At 37.6% G+C, this 19,191-nt stretch overlaps 1 protein-coding gene across 1 annotated transcript in view; it reads left to right on the top strand.

The window, feature by feature from the left end:
* ptprja (protein tyrosine phosphatase receptor type Ja) overlaps positions 1–19,191 on the top strand; it is a 59,158-nt gene that overhangs the window by 14,213 nt on the left and 25,754 nt on the right. The window contains exons 2-9 of the mRNA XM_038305592.1: positions 12,798–12,816; positions 13,046–13,186; positions 13,440–13,694; positions 13,867–14,115; positions 16,702–16,953; positions 17,329–17,580; positions 17,954–18,205; positions 18,577–18,831. Of these exons, the coding sequence (XP_038161520.1) occupies positions 12,798–12,816; positions 13,046–13,186; positions 13,440–13,694; positions 13,867–14,115; positions 16,702–16,953; positions 17,329–17,580; positions 17,954–18,205; positions 18,577–18,831 (1,675 nt within the window). The remainder of the gene's footprint in view (positions 1–12,797; positions 12,817–13,045; positions 13,187–13,439; positions 13,695–13,866; positions 14,116–16,701; positions 16,954–17,328; positions 17,581–17,953; positions 18,206–18,576; positions 18,832–19,191) is intronic.

Below are 19,191 nucleotides of genomic sequence, written 5' to 3'. Positions count from 1 at the left end.
CCCGAGGACCGCCCGCGATGGGTGAGGAAGAGTTTTTCTTTTAATATATATATTGAAGCACGAAAAAGTTAACATATTGCTTCTCAATAAAAGAACAAAGATGAGAGTAGCACTAAAGTAAGCTGGGTTACAGTTACCCGAGCTTTGTCGGCCACAATAAACATTCTTAAACAGTAAAAGTGAGTCCTGTGTTGAGTTATAAGCCACTGTTGTGTGGAGCTCATCTTCTGTTGTTTGAGCTTAATTAGGTGGAGGTATGAAGCATGACACATTGCTTAAACAGCCTTAATGCTGTCTGAGTGTTTTATCAAAGGTCTCTGGGTGGGCACAGGAAGTGCAGGAAGTTATTTTAAGACTAAACACAATAAGTAGGTACAGGGTGCTGTGGGAAATGAACTTTACATGGAGAACCAAACTGCCAACTGGTGGAAAAGAGAAGAAAAAATAATGGCGATTTTCACGCTGAAGTGTTTTGCATCTGCATCAGAAGTGCAACTTCCTCATTCTACAGAGGAAAGTTAGACGATAGAATCTAGCTGTAAATTTGAACTTCACATGCAAGCGCGGAAATTCACACAAACAAATGATCTCTAGAGCTGAATGCAGAAATGATCATTTTCTACAGAAAAATATTTGCATGTGTTAAAAAAGCTTGTAACATGTTAGGAGGTGATGCAGAGAAAGGTGAAGTAAGTCTTGTTGCCCAGTCTGGTAGGGGTTATGGTAATAGTGGGGTTATATTGATAGTGACCTGAGGGCACTAGCTGTGTGATTCAATAAATATGATCAATATTTATGTTTCATGTAATGTTCATCCAGTAAACACAATGTTAGAAAGCTGTAAGTCTAGGTATTCTGTTTAAGCCTCAAATTAAATATGGCTGTAAAAGAAAACTGCAAGTATTTAAATTAAAAGTTATAGCTTTCTTTATGAGGATAAAATGTTTGTTTTAATGTACCTTAGGCTGCTTTCCCACTGAAAACCAGGGTTTTTAAAAACCGGTTTGAGCCGCTAACAATCGGCTTCTGGCTCTTTTCCTATTTGAACAAAAGCAGAGTCAACCCCCTGCTGGCAAGCTGCAGGGCCACTGTCCCCCACCACTGTGTGTCTGATGATGTCAAAAATGCGACGGAAATCAGGGAGGTAAATAATGGAGAGAAACATGGATGGGATCCAGAGTGTAATCGGTATTGTTTCGCTCTTTTATCTGTCTGAATCCTTCTCACCAGCGCTGCGCCATGTTTATCAAATATAAAGACTTGTTTTGGCTTGTTAGTTCAGAAGCGACTGCCGCAATGTGTTGACATCCGTACGTTGCATTCAATGGTGTCACGTTATTTAGCAGGTCAACCCAAGTCTGGTGTTCCCACAGCATGCTGATCAGAGCTGAGGCGATTTTAATGCAGTTCAACTGTCAAGTCGTTTGACCCGGGTAGACACACGTCAGACGCATCTGTTCCCACTGCCACTAAAAGCCAATTGTTCCCGTGTTTAAACATATTTTTTCGGCTAGTGTGAAAGGGGTATTATATTTCTTTTTATTTATTATTTTAAAACATTTGTGTTAATATTTTCCAATGGACAAGTGAACTAACAAAGTATTGAACCTAATGAACCTCTTCTGGTCCGGTCCTAGATAGTGTGATCTTTTTATTAGTTAACATAAATAGAAGCAAATGACCCCAAAACACAAACTGTTGCATCAGACTACCGGTACAACCATGCCCAATTTTCAAGATTTTATGTCTTGAACTTGATTGTGTCAGTCTTAGATATATGAAAAAATATTGTAGAAAAAATGTTGCTCCCTAATGATAAACAATAATTAGGTTTCCTATCTCATCTGATTATTGCTTATTTAATGTGTATATTATGCAAACAACCAAATATAGCAGACATCATGTATAGATATACATATGTATTTATTAATCAGACCTCCAAGAAAATCGATCTTTTATTATTTGAATGATTTGGAAAATGCAGAGGCTGTCCTTGTTCAGGTTCCTGTTGGTGTAGTGTTCATTTGTGTGAACATTGAAGTGGCTCCGACCAGAGATGGGAAATGTGGAGTCAACAAGTCATCACCATGTCATGTATTTAATCTACCCAGCCAATTAACCAGGTGAGTCCAATCTGCACGGGTTGATTCACAGTGAAGATTGGACTCACCTTCTTCAGTGGGTGGGTAGAACAAATACATGACATGGAGATGACTTGTTGACTACACATTTCCCATCTCTCTGCTCCGACACACGGAAGATATCTAGTTACTGCAGAGTTCGTACTGGAGCCAAGCAAAGCAAAGACAGATTCATTCTAAATTGGGGGTTAGTGTTTCTAAAGCATAACTTTACAAAGAATTATTCAGTCAAAGTAATTAAAACACATGGAGAAAAAGGACAGTATGATATTCCAACATGTAAAGTTGCTGTTTCCCCTTCGCTTCAAAAAATGTATTTGTTATCCTTCACTTACAGTATTTTTAAAAGCAGTTTGTTTGTTTAAAAAAAGGCCTTCCTTCTACTGATGGTTTGACTCTACCAAATAATGTGCAAAGGACTCCAACATTTACCTTTTATTAAAATCCCCCACAAGCATGAGGGGCAATGGATTTGCTCAGTGGTGGGAAGTTATCAAGTTCTTCTACTTGATTACTGTACTTAAGTCATATTTTGAGTATTTTTACTTTACTTGACTAATTTATTGGGCGGCTACTTATAACTTTCTATTCTAGTACATTTCAAGGAAGCTGCTAGTTCCTTGTTTCTTTTTAAATGCAATTTCAACATGGCAGATAGCAGCCCTTAAGGCTGAAATTGGACACTACTGTTTACAGATTTACATGAAATTCCACAAATGTGAGGAACTCAGGGCAGATATTATTTGTAGTTTATACAAAATTATTAATGCGTTAGTTGTTGCCATGTGGCTAAGTTGTTCAGTAGGATGACATTCAGTTTCTTTGTGGTAATAGATTCAACCATAAACGTCTATCTAAGGGAGTGGTGGCCTAGTGGTTAGGGCATTGGGCTTACAATCTACTGTAGAGCTTCTGAGTATAAGTCTCACTCCAACAGACTTCCACTCTGAGTCCCTGAGCAAGACCCTTAACCCCACACTGTTCCCCAGGCGCCACACAGTGGCAGCCCACTGCTCCCATAGGGGATGGATCAAATGCACAGAGTTCATTTCGTTGCTTTGTACTTGTGACAGTGTAATAAAAATAAAAGAAAAGCTGAAAGCCATCCCATAGTGAAAATGTGAGGCGAATAAAGACAATCCTTTGATTTTAAATAAGAAATAATAATCAAAATAGCTGTCCCTATTTACGGGGGGCATTTTGATGCTTTGAATTTGTAGCAGAGTGGCTCTACACATCAATACATCAGGTAGTTTCTGAAAGTTACAGGGTTCTTTAAAATTACTCTGGAAATTAAACAGAAAATTACACAGAAATGTACTGATATTCGAAAATTCATTTAATATTTTTGAATACCTAAGTATTTTCAAAAGGGAGTGATTCAATACTTTAACTTTTGTAGATGTTTGACTGAGTAACTTTTGATTGTAGTTAAGAGAGGTTTCACTATGAGTCTCAATACTTGTTCTCAACTACTACTTTTGAGAACTTTGTCCTCCACTGGATTTGCCCAGTCTTTTATATGTACATTTTTCTAACAGAAACTATATTTATATCTCTATACATGTCCATATTGTAATAAACAATTTATTCTTCCTGTTTTAAAATAAAAATTATTTGAATAATCTGTCATCTTGGACACAGACACTTCAGAGTTAAAATGGTTTAGTTTCAGGTATAATTATCAGGCATCCAGAACAATCCTTTAGTAAAAAGCATCCAGATTTCTCTCCAAATGAGGAAATCTAGTTGCCTTCTACCTAAGCACTTGGCAAGTTTGGAAACTATACATTTTCTAACCTACTCAGATTTTACATTCAGCTTTTTTGTACAAATAGCCTTGATGAACACAACACTTCCTCTGAGTCACCTTGCTGAGAAAAAAACAAAACAATCACTGTTTCCCCTGCTCCAAAGAAAGATGAATCTAGCTGATTGGAAAAATTTCACACACTGGCGTCCATTATTCATTGTGCCATCCATCACTTTCATTAAGGTAATAGTTGTTTTGAAACTACAGCTGGTAGAATTAGTTTGTCTGTTAGTTTGTCTGAATGCGCTAGTTGATACTCAACTAATGAAACCTGTATGATATTAGCTTGTTAAACCGTAACGTCCTATACCCTACAAAAAAAGAAAATACCCAATAATATTCCATTTTATAAGCTCTTATCAACTATTAACAAATGTGAAAAATTAATGCATTGTAGAATATTCAAGATGTTGTATAATTTAAGCAATTAAAACTGCTATGGTATTTCGTTAAGACAATGAGAACCTCGGTGAATTCATGCCTTCTTGTGAATATATCTTTCTTTTTCGACAATTCTCCTCCAAGTCCTCTGTCCTTGTTTAGTAAGTCCACAGCAACACCAGCAAACCTGTTTTTTTATCACTTGGTTAAATTCAAGGAGAACAAAGTATTGCATTTTTTTCTTTTGTTACTCATTATCAGATTCAGTCCATATTTATGGGCTGAACCTTGAGCAAACAGCCTTAAAGGTGAGTTTTCAATTGTTATTATTAAGGAAGGAACTTGGGTGTTATCGGGAGGGTAACTGTTAGGAATCTGAGGGAATCAGAGTGGCCGGCAGCCTTAAGGGTGATGTAATGTTTACATAGCGGTCAGTACAGCCATTTCCTCCTCCTTCTCCCACTCCTGCAGACAGGCACATTCAAAGGGCACACATACCGCACAGATCAACAGGGACAATGGCCAAATCCCTTTAGTGTATGTTTTCCCAACGTTTAATCATTTTCTTAAGTCTAAGAGTGAGATGTTAATGATGACCTTTGAAATATTTACAATTATAAATGTTAGAGGAAGCTGAAAGGAGCAGAAGCTCTACACAGATTACATAAAACAAAACCAAAAAGAGAAAAACCATGAAGGATCATGATGATTTTCCAAAATTAAATGTGAGTTGGCACAGAAAAGAGCAGAGTTACAGCTGATTCATGTGAGATAAAAGCTGTTTATTTAGCCAAAAATATTTGTGGTTATTTCTAAAAAGGGACTCTAATTTTTTTTATTTTTACTGTCTGACTGCTCCAAAGTATTATGGCCTTAGACGTTGTCTTGTTTATTTAGTCCAAGACAAATAAGTGATTCCAAGGAAGAAGGCCAAGGAAAATAAAATTTCTGGGAGTTGTAGCTTAAAGTGCAGTTAGATGCCCTGAGGTCATAACATGAACACTTGTATGAAAATAAGAGATGGTCCTGATGTTGGGATCTTGTTTTTACACATTGGTATGTAACCTTATGCTATATCCAAGTAAAGTTGTATGCATGCACAAATGTATTCACTGAATTACAGTATACTGTGCTGCTTCAATGTAATTAAATGAGTAACGTGGTAGAAATTAACTACATAGATGAGCAGTTTTTAACTGTTTTTTTAATGTACGGATGACGATGTTGACTTGTGTTGAAAATTATAATACATCCATCTTGTCCTGCTTAATCTGTTGTGGTCATGGTAAGGCTGGCGCCTATCTGCAGCAGTCCATTGGCGAAAGGCGAGGTATACCGTGGAACCATTGCAAGTCTATCACAGTGCAACACAGATACACAGAGACATGCAACCATGCACACAGACTCAAAGCTAAGGTCTTAACCTAAGAGTCTTGCTATTGCACTGCGGGAGGAAGCTGTGGTACCCAGAGAGAACCCATGCATGCACAGGGAGAACATGCATACTCTATGCAGAAAGACACTAGGCTGGGAATTAGGGCTGAATTATTTTGCCAAAAATCTAAATGTAACCAAAATGCAATTTTATTTTCATTTTCCTTTGTACTAATCCCAAGCTTTTAGATGTTTCACCCCAGGCTTTCAGTTTTTAAAACCTTGCTTGCTCAGACTCCCATTGTTGCAGCAGTTTACTGTAGTCTTTGTGTGAAAAATTGTTTACCTCTACTTGCCTGCATGGATCTCCATGCTAGCTGTGACTCTCTCTACCTTTCTGTGTGACAACAAAACCCATTTCACACGTTTTACCTCCACTTGAAGGCCTAGTGTGAGAAATTTAGTGTCTTACTTTTGCTAAATACAGAGTGACTAAAAATTAATAACTCTGCGATCTGAAAATTATGGTTTGGTTTAATTGCGATTTTATTGCAAATGCAATCAATTGCCCTGCCCTACTGGGAATAAAATGCATACTATATGTACTACTGACATGAAGATACACAGTTATGATAATAACGTTATTTTGTGATATTTTTTATTTTTTTAAAGGGAATTGCATTTTATTTTACTGCGATATGGTGTACTGCTGTTGACTTCTTTTTGCCCAACTGTCGATAAGGTGGGTTGTTTTTTTAAGCCAAAGACAGGCCAAGCAAGAAAAGCTGCCTTAAGGCATAAATCACTTTAGAATAAAATATTTTCTTTTATTCCTACCCCCTTACACACAAGTTTTATAAACAGAGATTTCTTTTTTTATCCATGTTTGTTTAAGAACTTAAAGAGAAACTCTGAAGTAAAAGTTGCACATTTGTCCAGTACTCAAAATGTGAGTGATAATACCCAACAAGACAGCAGAATTTATACCCAAGTACTCAGAATCCAGTTCAAGTGAGTCTGATTTACTCCAGGCATAAAGTCAGAGTAACACCAAAGTTTATACAGATCAGTCATGTCCAGTGAATGTTCTAGCACTAGCCTAGTAAACTAGCCCCAGGCGCAAGCAGCCAAAATATTTTTTGCCTGTGGTCTAGCCTTGATCAATGCCCCAGGCCCTAGAACTGACGGGCCAATCACAACGCAGATGTGTGTTTTGAATTTCTGGATGCAAAGCAGGCGGGATTTTGAGGGCGTGACGTGAAGCTGAGCGACGCTGGAGAAAGCACAACAAGTATCCAGCAAACAACTGTTGAACAGTTCTCGTTTGATTCAGCTTTGGAATCAGTTTTGGAAGACTTGGGGTTTTCGTTGGAACGTGAGCAGGAAGAGGCTTTACGCTCATTCATTTTTAAGAAGGACGTATTTGCTGTTTTATCGACAGGCTGTTTGTTTACACTCCCCCACCAGCTTCCTGTCGTTTACTACGTCACAGTCAGTTGAGCTCATTGGTCAGAGCGTTGGCCAATAGGCACAGACATGGTTTGAAAAACAACGGGTTGTTCTCATCAACAATCTTCCAATGTCTCATTCATCGGGGCCAGACTAAAATACACCTTTCATCTCGCATTTAGTCTGGTCTATCAGGCTATTGCAGCACAACCAAATTCAGTTATTTATAAAATGCCAAAAAGGCTACCAATGGAAACTCAGCCAAATGCATTAATCCGTTAGGCAGTTTTACAAAATATTTCCAATATATACAGGAAATGAAAAGCCAACCTTTAGCACAGATTACAAGTAAAAATAGTGATGCTGTAATTGTGAAAACTAGCAGTGCGGCTTTACTGGAGACATGGTGCTGTACAGACATCAGCAGTATGCAAAACATCAATTTCTGAGTGCACAATTTTCAGCACTATAATGGTGAGCTTACTTAGTGCTGTTGTTTGCCAAGCAGATGCATGTGATTATTCAAGTTGTGGTTTTTTTGTTACAGATTTGAACTAATTTCCCAGTTTAATAAGTTTGAAATATAAGAACTGTAAAAGAAATAGATGACGCTGAATGAAGTGCAGTTTCAGCAGTCCAACAGCTGCAGGGTTGAACCCATTTCTTAACCTGGTGGTCTTTCTCTGGATGCTCCTTCTGCCTGAGGCGAGAGGGTGAAGCGGTCTGTATGTAGGATGGCTGAAGTCCATCATGGTGCAGAGCCCCCTCCCTCTGCATATTGATGTGTAGAGGGCGAAGATGGGGGGAAGGCAGCTCCCTACAGCCCTCTAAGCAGCCTTAACAACCGTCTGCTGAGCCATCCTTTCAACAGCAGTGCAGCTGCCATACCACACAGTGATGAGGTGGCATGGATCGGTTCCTTCTGTACAGGAGGCATACTGATGTGGGTCCACAGCAACATTGATGGAGTCCTTGATTAGGTTAAGACTATCATCTCAAAGGCTATAGATCGGCCTGTCACCGTGGACTTTAACCAGGTTGGGATAGATGGCAGTGACAGTGAGCAGTTAAAGATGTCTACCAACACTTTAGAAAGCTGGTGTGGACAGTCTCTTAGTACTAGCCCTGGGATGTTTTCAGGGCCTGCAGCAATATTAGTCACATCTTTACTAAATTTAGTATACATCATTTCTGAGTCATATTTACGTGCCACTGATTGCAATATCCATAGCTCCATTCGAGAAACAAACACAGCTTATAAAAAAATAAAAATAAAAAAAAACATTTGGTTAGGCATATATTCCACTAAAAAAAGGATGAAGAACACAAAGCTAATGCTTAATTTATGGCTTTATTTAGGATGGAGACATAGTTAATCAAACGAAAACTGATCACATATACTTCCTATGAGGAAGAACAACTGAGTATAGATAGTGTATTACTCATGGTATGTTTAGAACCGGTTGATTATACAAAGATGCCTATTTTACTATACTGTCATGAATACAAAGCTAAGCAAAAGAGAAGTCCTGTTTAACTCTCTAAGCTATTAATAATGACAGCAAAAAGCAGCAATTTTGTAATGTTAAGCTAAGATGCAGCTGTCAGTTATGTTAAAGTTAGTTGCAATAGAGGTTATATTAGAATTATCTTTATTTATCATTACACTTCCAATTGATATTTGTGGGACAACTGCAAAATGAGTGTCAAATCCCTTCTTGCTTCTTAATAACTCATCAACTTACTACAGACGTATAAAGCTTCATTTCAAATGTTTTTGTCCTTTTGCTTTGACACTATGTAATGATAATCTTCTTTTGCTTTCGCATATTTTGTTGACCTATATCCTTCTGTTGGCAAATGGAAAAGAAAAAAAATTTAAATAGCTATTCCAGCTCATTCTTTCCTTTAGAAGTCTTTAACACATGGGACGCATTGCATGACTCACTGCGTCGTTGATATTTGTAGAAAAACATAACTAAAGAAACCAAAAAAAGCGGACCAAATTGCACGATATTTGCTTTTGTTGAAATATGGATCATAACAGATGAGGATGTATTAAGTGTATAATAAAATGAATTACTTTTTCATTAAAATATTAGCTGGTTATACTTGCATTAATATGAAATATATAGATTAAGTTGGGGGGGAATTTAAGCATGAAATTAGCAAACTTGTGAACCTGTGTAAACTGTCCCTGGGATGTTGATCATTATCTTACCACCATTTAAAGATGTCTACAGCCAAAGAGAAATCTCTAATCTCCATTAACCAGCTGAAGGCAAACAAACAGCAAAGGTACAGTCCCCCACAGCTATACTTCCTCATATGTGCTTTTCATCCTCTCAGGGTGAAAGTTGTTAGAGGAATTTAGTTTCATAGTTCACTGATCAAATAAACGTAATTAAACATTGGGAAAACTTTGATTGTCAGACAGGAGATAGTTTTTTCCATTTGGGGAATAAGAGAAAAAAAAATAGAATTGCCTTTGTTCGTATGCTTCGGTTGCAGTGGATTAATAGAAAAATATGTTCTGTTTCCTGGTCATGTTTGAGATACACTATATTGCCAAAAGTATTTGCTCACCCATCCAAATTATTGGAATCAGGTGTTCCAATCACTTCCATGGCCACAGGTGTATAAATTCAAGCACCTAGGCATGCAGACTGTTTTTACAAACATTTGTGAAAGAATGGGTCGCTCTCAGGAGCTCAGTGAATTCCAGCGTGGAACTGTGATAGGATGCCACCTGTGCAACAAATCCAGTCGTGAAATTTCCTCGCTCCTAAATATTCCACAGTCAACTGTCAGCTGTATTATAAGAAAATGGAAGTGTTTGGGAACGACAGCAACTCAGCCACGAAGTGGTAGGCCACGTAAACTGACGGAGCGGGGTCAGCGGATGCTGACGCGCATAGTGCGAAGAGGTCGCCAACTTTCTGCAGAGTCAATCACTACAGACCTCCAAACTTCATGTGGCCTTCAGATTAGCTCAAGAACAGTGCGCAGAGAGCTTCATGGAATGGGTTTCCATGGTCGAGCAGCTGCATCCAAGCCATACATCACCAAGTGCAATGCAAAGCGTCGGATGCGGTGGTGTAAAGCACGCCGCCACTGGACTCTAGAGCAGTGGAGACGCGTTCTCTGGAGTGACGAATCGCGCTTCTCCATCTGGCAATCTGATGGACGGGTCTGGGTTTGGCGGTTGCCAGGAGAACGGTACTTGTCTGACTGCATTGTGCCAAGTGTAAAGTTTGGTGGAGGGGGATTATGGTGTGAGGTTGTTTTTCAGGAGCTGGGCTTGGCCCCTTAGTTCCAGTGAAAGGAACTCTGAATGCTTCAGCATACCAAGACATTTTGGACAATTCCATGCTCCCAACTTTGTGGGAACAGTTTGGAGCTGGCCCCTTCCTCTTCCAACATGACTGTGCACCAGTGCACAAAGCAAGGTCCATAAAGACATGGATGACAGAGTCTGGTGTGGATGAACTTGACTGGCCTGCACAGAGTCCTGACCTCAACCCGATAGAACACCTTTGGGATGAATTAGAGCGGAGACTGAGAGCCAGGCCTTCTCGTCCAACATCAGTGTGCGACCTCACAAATGCGCTTCTGGAAGAATGGTCAAAAATTCCCATAAACACACTCCTAAACCTTGTGGACAGCCTTCCCAGAAGAGTTGAAGCTGTTCTAGCTGCAAAGGGTGGACCGACGTCATATTGAACCCTATGGATTAGGAACGGGATGTCACTTAAGCTCATATGTGAGTCAAGGCAGGTGAGCAAATACTTTTGGCAATATAGTGTATTTATGTCTATGCGTATTTTTTAGTCACTTCTGTTTTTTACACTTTAATCCAGCTTAGGCATGACCAGCAATATTTTAATTTAACTCTCAACTGTTACATTTTTTTTATGAAATATGAAACATCATCTCTCAGGCTGGCATATTTCCAAATGAGCTTATTCACTGAAAAGTATTAACTTTAATGCCATAACATCTATCTGTGCTGTAGGCTAATCATTCACCCTTCTTTGCATTCTTTGTGTGGGATGCATGATGCAGGTTTTTGCGATGATGCCATGTGTTTAATGATCAGCTGAGGAGCAAACAGTCAAGAAGGCTTGTTTGAATTTGAGCTAATAAGTAATATTGAATCAGACCAATGTGTTATTCCTTCAGACCAGAGTAAATCTAGAGGTGAATTGAAAACGGGGTTGTGCGAAGCTGCAGTTTTAAAGCTGTGACACAAGTGTGGGGAGTGTTGGCCTAGTGGTTAGAGCAGTGCTCTGAGAAGGTTGCAAGTACCCGGTTTGATCTCCACAGCCTGCACTCTTGGTCCCTGAGCATGACCCTTAACCCCACACTGCTCCCCGGGCGTCGCACAATGGCAGCCCACTGCTGCCTAAGGGGATGGGTTAAATGCAGAGGTAAATTTCTCCAGTGTGAGATCAATAAAGTTAAATTATTATTATTCTTATTATTATTTATTAAGATAACAAATAGAATTTTTGGCCTCAAAGAAAGATTGAAATTATTTGTTTTGGGATTTTTGTTTAGAAAAAAGCTATAGCTGTAATTCTATAAACTTAATTTATTAATTTAAATTAAATTGCTAAATCTATTTTTTAAAAGAAACATCAAACTGTAAAGACAAGTGTACCTCTGTGCTAGATATTCTTCAAATTAGAAATGTTTCCTGGTTTAGTCTAGGTAATGTTTGATTAATTTATAGGTAACTGATTACCAGCACATACCAGTTTTCCCACTAAGATTGTGCCAAGATTTAAATAGAAAAATGTGATGGTCAACCTCACAAAGGTTCAAGAATAATAATAAAAAAAGTCTAATTAATAACCAGAAATATGCTAGAAAAAAATGTATCCCAAATTCTTGCTGTATATAAATATGTGTGGGATGGAAATTTGAATTCCTGGTATTCTTTGTGCTGACATTAATTATTTTAAAGTATTTTTCACATATTGGTATATTTATTTAACCACTAACAGCTGCAACTTAACAAAATGAAGATTTAAATAAAAAAATAATAATTTGTCTTTATCCTGATTATATTCTTTTTTCCAATATGAATAAATATATTATTAAGTTGATTTTACATAATGCAATTGATGCAAAACAATTCTACAAATGTTCTGAAGCATAATTAGTCATATTTGATTGAAAATATGAAATATGGAATGTAATGCCAAATACATTGTGATTGAAAGACCACTCCATAAAGAGTAGGGTTTAAGTAAGTCCAATTTTATACCATAAATATACAAGAAAGACTGAGACAGGAGTAAATAAGTAATGCCTTCAAATAAATCAGAACAGAAAAGTTGAGGGAGGTCACTATCCGCGTGTTTTGGATCTGAGTTTTAGACATATTGAGGACCCTTTGAGTGTTCATATTTAAGTAGGGGATATACAGTTAAGAAAATGTGATGAAGAAAAAACTGATAAATTAATCTGTGTTAGTTCTTAATTTTTTTATTTTTTATTATTTACCTCATCAGTTGTAAAGTTATGTAGCTCTCTGTAAAGGTAAAAAATTGATGGTGTCTGTCTATAGCTAAATGCTGCCCCCTCCTGGTTTAAATTTCTTCAATACATGTGTTTTCTGTCTTTTATTACAGAACATTCACTCACAGAATGGTAAGCGAACATTTTTTTTACACGTCTTGCTTTTATTTTTTTTTCCCATTTTCTTTGAAAATGAATTTAAGAAAATTTCCCATAAAACACATTATCAAGTTTTAATTTATTAGTTGTATTCATATCACCAAGGACAATAGCTGAGGTGATTCTGTTGAGCTTTTTTAATGGATGCATCCCTTCTTCTACTCCTCTTTTGTCTTTTATTATCTTAAAAAAATATCTACAGAAGGAACCACCACCACAATAGCCTCAACTACCACCACAGCAGCGGCAACTTCAACCACAACAACTGAAACTACAACCACAGCAACTACAACCACAACAACTGCAACTACAACTAGTACAGCTCAACCAACTACGAATAGGGGTGTGTTTTAACATTTGATGCTACCTTTATCACGTTAAATTTTAAAGTTTGTATGTAAAGCATTATTTTCTAAGTGTCATGATATAAAGAAGGCAAAGAATTAAAATGTACTGTTTTTTTTTTTTTGTTTGTTTTTTTAACAATGCTATAATTCTGAGTGCATAGCCCAAATGCAGATTGTGCTATATTGCTACGATGCTTTATATCTGTAATCTTAAGAATTATTTGTTTAATAAGTGTGTTTGGTTTACAGGACCTGAAGAAGTGTTGAATCTCACAGTGTCAGAGATCACAATATCCTCTGTGAAAGTGAGCTGGAGCCCAACAGCGGATTCCCACTACAGATTATACTGGACCGATGGAAATGATGTCAGAAATAAGACTGTGAATAAAACCATAGAAATCATCACAGCTCTAAATTCTGGGACCCTGTATACCATAAATGTAACTGCAGTTGCGTCTCATGATCATACAGAAGGAAAGCATGCCACTAAGGAAATCTATACAAGTAAGTCAAACTTTTTATTTGTTTTTAACTGAGTGCAAGGAAGTCGAGATATGAATACAATGGAATATTGTTTTTGACTGATAATATATCATTTCAAAGTCATAATGTGAAAGGTGATATTTGCATAACAATTGACTATTTGCTTGCTTACATTGCTGTCTGTTACTAACAGAACCTGAAGCAGTCGTCGGTCTTAATGTCACTGGTGTGACAACCACCTCTGTGTCTCTGAACTGGAATATACAACCAGCGGGTGAATCGCTGGTTTTTAGAGTAAAGTGGAAAACTGAAACCTTGAATAGAACTGAGACACATGTGACCATTAATGAGCTGAATCCTGGGGAGCATTACTGTTTTAATGTCACAGCAGTAGCTGGAGGAATAATGGAAAGTGATCAGAGCATGGTGTGTCAGTTTACAAGTAAGATCATCATTTGGATTAAGGAGCTTACTGTTTTTGTTGTTATTGTTCTTTTTCTTTTTTTTTCGAGGGGGTGTGTATCGTAATCTTTTTAATTTCACAGAGCCTGATATAATCACAGATATTGGTTTCATTCATAAAACCACATTATCTGTGTTTGTGAAATGGACTTAACCACAAAGAAGCAGCTGTTTCTATAGAGGTCAATGGACAGGTGGAGAAAAAAGGATAACAAAAATGTATCTAGAACATTTCTGACCACAACTTAACTGATATCTGGCAAGCAGTATACAGTAACTATAGATTAACTATACAGGTGCTGGTCATAAAATTAGAATATCATGAAAAAGTAGATTGATTTCAGTAATTCCATTTAAAAAGTGAAACTTGTATATTATATTCATACATTACATACAAACTCATATATTTCAGATGTTTATTTTGTTTAATTTTGATGATTACAAATGACAACAAATGAAAATCTCAAATTCATCATATCAGAAAATTAGAATATTGTGAAAAGGTTCAAAATTGATGGCCCCTGGTGCCACACTCTAATCAGCTAATTAACTCAAACCACCTGCAAAAGCCTTTAAATGGTCTTTCAGTCTAGTTCTATAGGCTACACAATCATGGGGAAGACTGCTGACTTGACAGTTGTCCAAAAGACGACCATCGACACCTTGCACAAGGAGGGCAAGACACAAAAGGTCATCGCTAAAGAGGCTGGCTGTTCACAGAGCTCAGTGTCCAAGCACATTAATAGAGAGGCGAAGGGAAGGAAAAGATGTGGTCGAAAAAAGTGTACAAGCAAGAGAGATAACCGCACCCTGGAGAGGATTGTGAAACAAAACCCATTCAAAAATGTGGGGGAGATTCACAAAGAGTGGACTGCAGCTGGAGTGAGTGCTTCAAGAACCACCACACACAGACGTATGAAAGACATGGGTTTCTACTGTCGCATTCCTTGTGTCAAGCCACTCTTGAACCACAGACAGCGTCAGAAGCGTCTAAAGAGAAACAGGACTGGACTGCTGGTGAGTGGTCCAAAGTCATGTTCTCTGATGAAAGTAAATTTTGTATTTCCTTTGGAAATCAAGGTCCCAGAGTCTGGAGGAAAAGAAGAGAGGCACTTCATCCACGTTGCTTGAAGTCCAGTGTAAAGTTTCCACAGTCAGTGATGGTTTGGGGTGCCATGTCATCTGCTGGTGTTGGTCCATTGTGTTTTCTGAGGTCCAGGGTCAACGCAGCCACATACCAGGAAGTTTTAGAGCACTTCATGCTTCCTGCAGCTGACCAACTTTTTGGAGATGCAGATTTCATTTTCCAACAGGACTTGGCACCTGCACACAGTGCCAAAGCTACCAGTACCTGGTTGAAGGACCATGGTATCCCTGTTCTTAATTGGCCAGCAAACTCTCCTGACCTTAACCCCATAGAAAATCTATGGGGTATTGTGAAGAAGAAGATGCAATACACCAGACCCAACAATTCAGAAGAGCTAAAAGCCACTATTAGAGCAACCTGGGCTATCATAACACCTGAGCAGTGCCACAGACTGATCGACTCCATGCCACGCCGCATTGCTGCAGTAATACAGGCCAAAGGAGGCCCAACTAAATACTGAGTGCTGTACATGCTCATACTTTTCATGTTCATACTTTTCAGTTGGCCAACATTTCTATAAATCCTTTGTTTTTATTGGTCTTCAGTAATATTCTAATTTTCTGATATGATGAATTTGAGATTTTCATTTGTTGTCATTTGTAATCATCAAAATTAAACAAAATAAACATCTGAAATATATGAGTTTGTATGTAATGTATGAATATAATATACAAGTTTCACTTTTTAAATGGAATTACTGAAATCAATCTACTTTTTCATGATATTCTAATTTTATGACCAGCACCTGTATGGATGGATGGATGGATGGATGGATGGATGGATGGATGGATGGATGGATGGATGGATGGATGGATGGGTGGGTGGGTGGGTGTATGGATGGATGGATGGGTGGGTGTATGGATGGAGTGAATGGATGGAATGAATGGATGGATGGGTGGTTGGGTGGATGGAATGTGTGGATGAATGGATGGATAGAATTTAAAAATGAAATACCATTCAATTTAAAAATGATTTTTTTTTAAACCAGGAAACAACCATCTTTCTTTCCTCATCTCTTTCTGTAGAGTGATCAATTATATTGGCAGCAAAGGAGACTTAATATCATATCTGTAGGAAAGAACGTTACCAGTTATGATGCCTGTCTGCAGAGATAAAGAAACAGACTTATGTTAAAAAAAGAAAGTAGTGATGAGATTTTAAAGGTTATAGCAACCATTTGAAATCCTCCTGGCCAGTAAATGGCACAGTAATGCTTGTCAACTCTCATTCCTTTCTATTTGCCTGTTTCTGCAGATTAAATACTTGTCAAATCATTCTACATCTCTGACCTGGATTAAACCATTAGGAAAAAGCTCATTCTATGAAGTGGAATGGACTGATGGCAATATGATGTTTAATTCAAAACGTAACTGTTTTATTGATTTCTACCATTAATGTAATTTTATTTCTCATTTAAAGAACCAGAGATTGTCCGCAATCTTTCTGTGACTGAAGTCACAACTGACTCAATATCTCTGAAATGGACTAAACCTTTGGGAAGCAGCTCCTTCTATAAAGTAGAGTTGATTGATGGGAATAAGACGCTGAAATCAGCTGAAACAGAACTTACTATTACTAACCTGACTGCTGGTACAAAATATGACATAAATGTCACTGCTGTAGCTGCTGATAATACTGAAGGAGCCAGTGTCTTTGTATCTTCCTACACAAGTAAGTTTCTCCTACATCAGATAAAGAAAACACAATGATACCTAAAAAAACAGACATGTGCAAAGACAGTAAGTGTGATTAACTTTAGGACTTCAGTTTTTGTGAGTCACTACAATTCTCTGTTTCTTATACTTTGTATGATGTTTTGTTAGTTTTCTGACATTGTTTATGTCTCACTGGTTTTTGACTCGGTTCTTTCCTTGTTTAGTTTTTGCTTTTGTTGGATGTCTTTATACTCTTAAACAAACCTTCGTATGATATGCAGACCTTCAACTTGTGTTAGTGTCGAGCTTAATGGCATTAAGTAGCAATATGACTCTGCTGTTAAGGCCTGAAACTTTATACCATGAATTTACATGTATTTTTCATTTAAAGAACCAGAGATGGTCCGCAATCTTTCTGTGACTGAAGTCGCTACTGACTCTATATCTCTGAAATGGACTAAACCTTTGGGAAGCAGCTCGTACTATAAAGTAGAGTGGATTGATGGGAATAATACGCTAAATTCAACTGAAACAGAACTTACTATCACTAACCTGACTGCTGGTGTGAAGTATGACATAAATGTCACTGCTGTAGCTGCTGATAATACTGAAGGAGCCAGTGCCTTTGTATCTTCCTACACAAGTAAGTTTCTCCTACATCAGATAAAGAAAACACACTGATACCTAAAACAACTGACATGTGCAAAAAAAGTAGGTGTGATTAACTTTAGGACTTCAGTTTTTGTGAGTCACTACAATTCTGTTTCTTATACTTTGTTTGATGTTTTGTTAGTTTTCTGACATTGTTTATGTCTCTCTGGTTTTTGACTCGGTTCTTTCCTTGTTTAGTTTTTGCTTTTGTTGGATGTCTTAATACTCTTAAACAAACCTCCGTATGATATGCAGACCTTCAACTTGTGTTAGTGTTGAGCTTTATGTCATTAAGTAGCAATAGGATTCTGCTTTTAAGGCCTGAAACTTTATACCATGAATTTACATGTATTTTTCATTTAAAGAACCAGAGATTGTCCGCAATCTTTCTGTGACTGAAGTCACTACTGACTCTATATCTCTGAAATGGACTAAACCTTTGGGAAGCAGCTCCTTCTATAAAGTAGAGTGGATTGATGGGAATAAGACGCTGAAATCAGCTGAAACAGAACTTACTATTACTAACCTGACTGCTGGTGTGAAGTATGACATAAATGTCACTGCTGTAGCTGCTGATAATACTGAAGGAGCCAGTGCCTTTGTATCTTCCTACACAAGTAAGTTTCTCCTACATCAGATAAAGAAAACACACTGATACCTAAAAAAACGGACATGTGCAAAGACAGTAAGTGCGATTAACTTTAGGACTTCAGTTTTTGTGAGTCACTACAATTCTCTGTTTCTTATACTTTGATGTTTTGTTAGTTTTCTGACATTTTTTATGTCTCACTGGTTTTTGACTCGGTTCTTTCCTTGTTTAGTTTTTGCTTTTGTTGGATGTCTTAATACTCTTAAACAAACCTTCGTATGATATGCAGACCTTCAACTTGTGTCAGTGTTGAGCTCTATGTCATTAAGTAGCAATAGGATTCTGCTGTTAAGGCCTGAAACTTTATACCATGAATTTACATGTATTTTTCATTTAAAGAACCAGAGATGGTCCGCAATCTTTCTGTGACTGAAGTCACTATTGACTCAATATCTCTAAAATGGACTAAACCTTTGGGAAGCAGCTCCTTCTATAAAGTAGAGTGGATTGATGGGAATAATACGCTGAAATCAACTGAAACAGAACTTACTATTACTAACCTGACTGCTGGTGTGAAGTATGACATAAATGTCAGTGCTGTAGCTGCTGACAATCGTTCTGAAGGAGCCAGTGCCTTTGTATCTTCCTACACAAGTAAGTTTCTCCTACATCAGATAAAGAAAACACACTGATACCTAAAAAAACGGACATGTGCAAAGACAGTAAGTGCGATTAACTTTAGGACTTCAGTTTTTGTGAGTCACTACAATTCTCTGTTTCTTATACTTTGATGTTTTGTTAGTTTTCTGACATTTTTTATGTCTCACTGGTTTTTGACCCGGTTCTTTCCTTGTTTAGTTTTTGCTTTTGTTGGATGTCTTAATACTCTTAAACAAACCTTCGTATGATATGCAGACCTTCAACTTGTGTCAGTGTTGAGCTCTATGTCATTAAGTAGCAATAGGATTCTGCTGTTAAGGCCTGAAACTTTATACCATGAATTTACATGTATTT

The sequence above is a fragment of the Cyprinodon tularosa genome, unplaced genomic scaffold (assembly GCF_016077235.1).
Source record: "Cyprinodon tularosa strain WSP-4 unplaced genomic scaffold, ASM1607723v1 ctg56, whole genome shotgun sequence".
Lineage (NCBI taxonomy): Eukaryota > Metazoa > Chordata > Actinopteri > Cyprinodontiformes > Cyprinodontidae > Cyprinodon > Cyprinodon tularosa.
The sequence above is the reverse complement of the archived record's forward strand: the minus strand, read 5'-3'. Positions and strand labels throughout refer to the sequence as shown.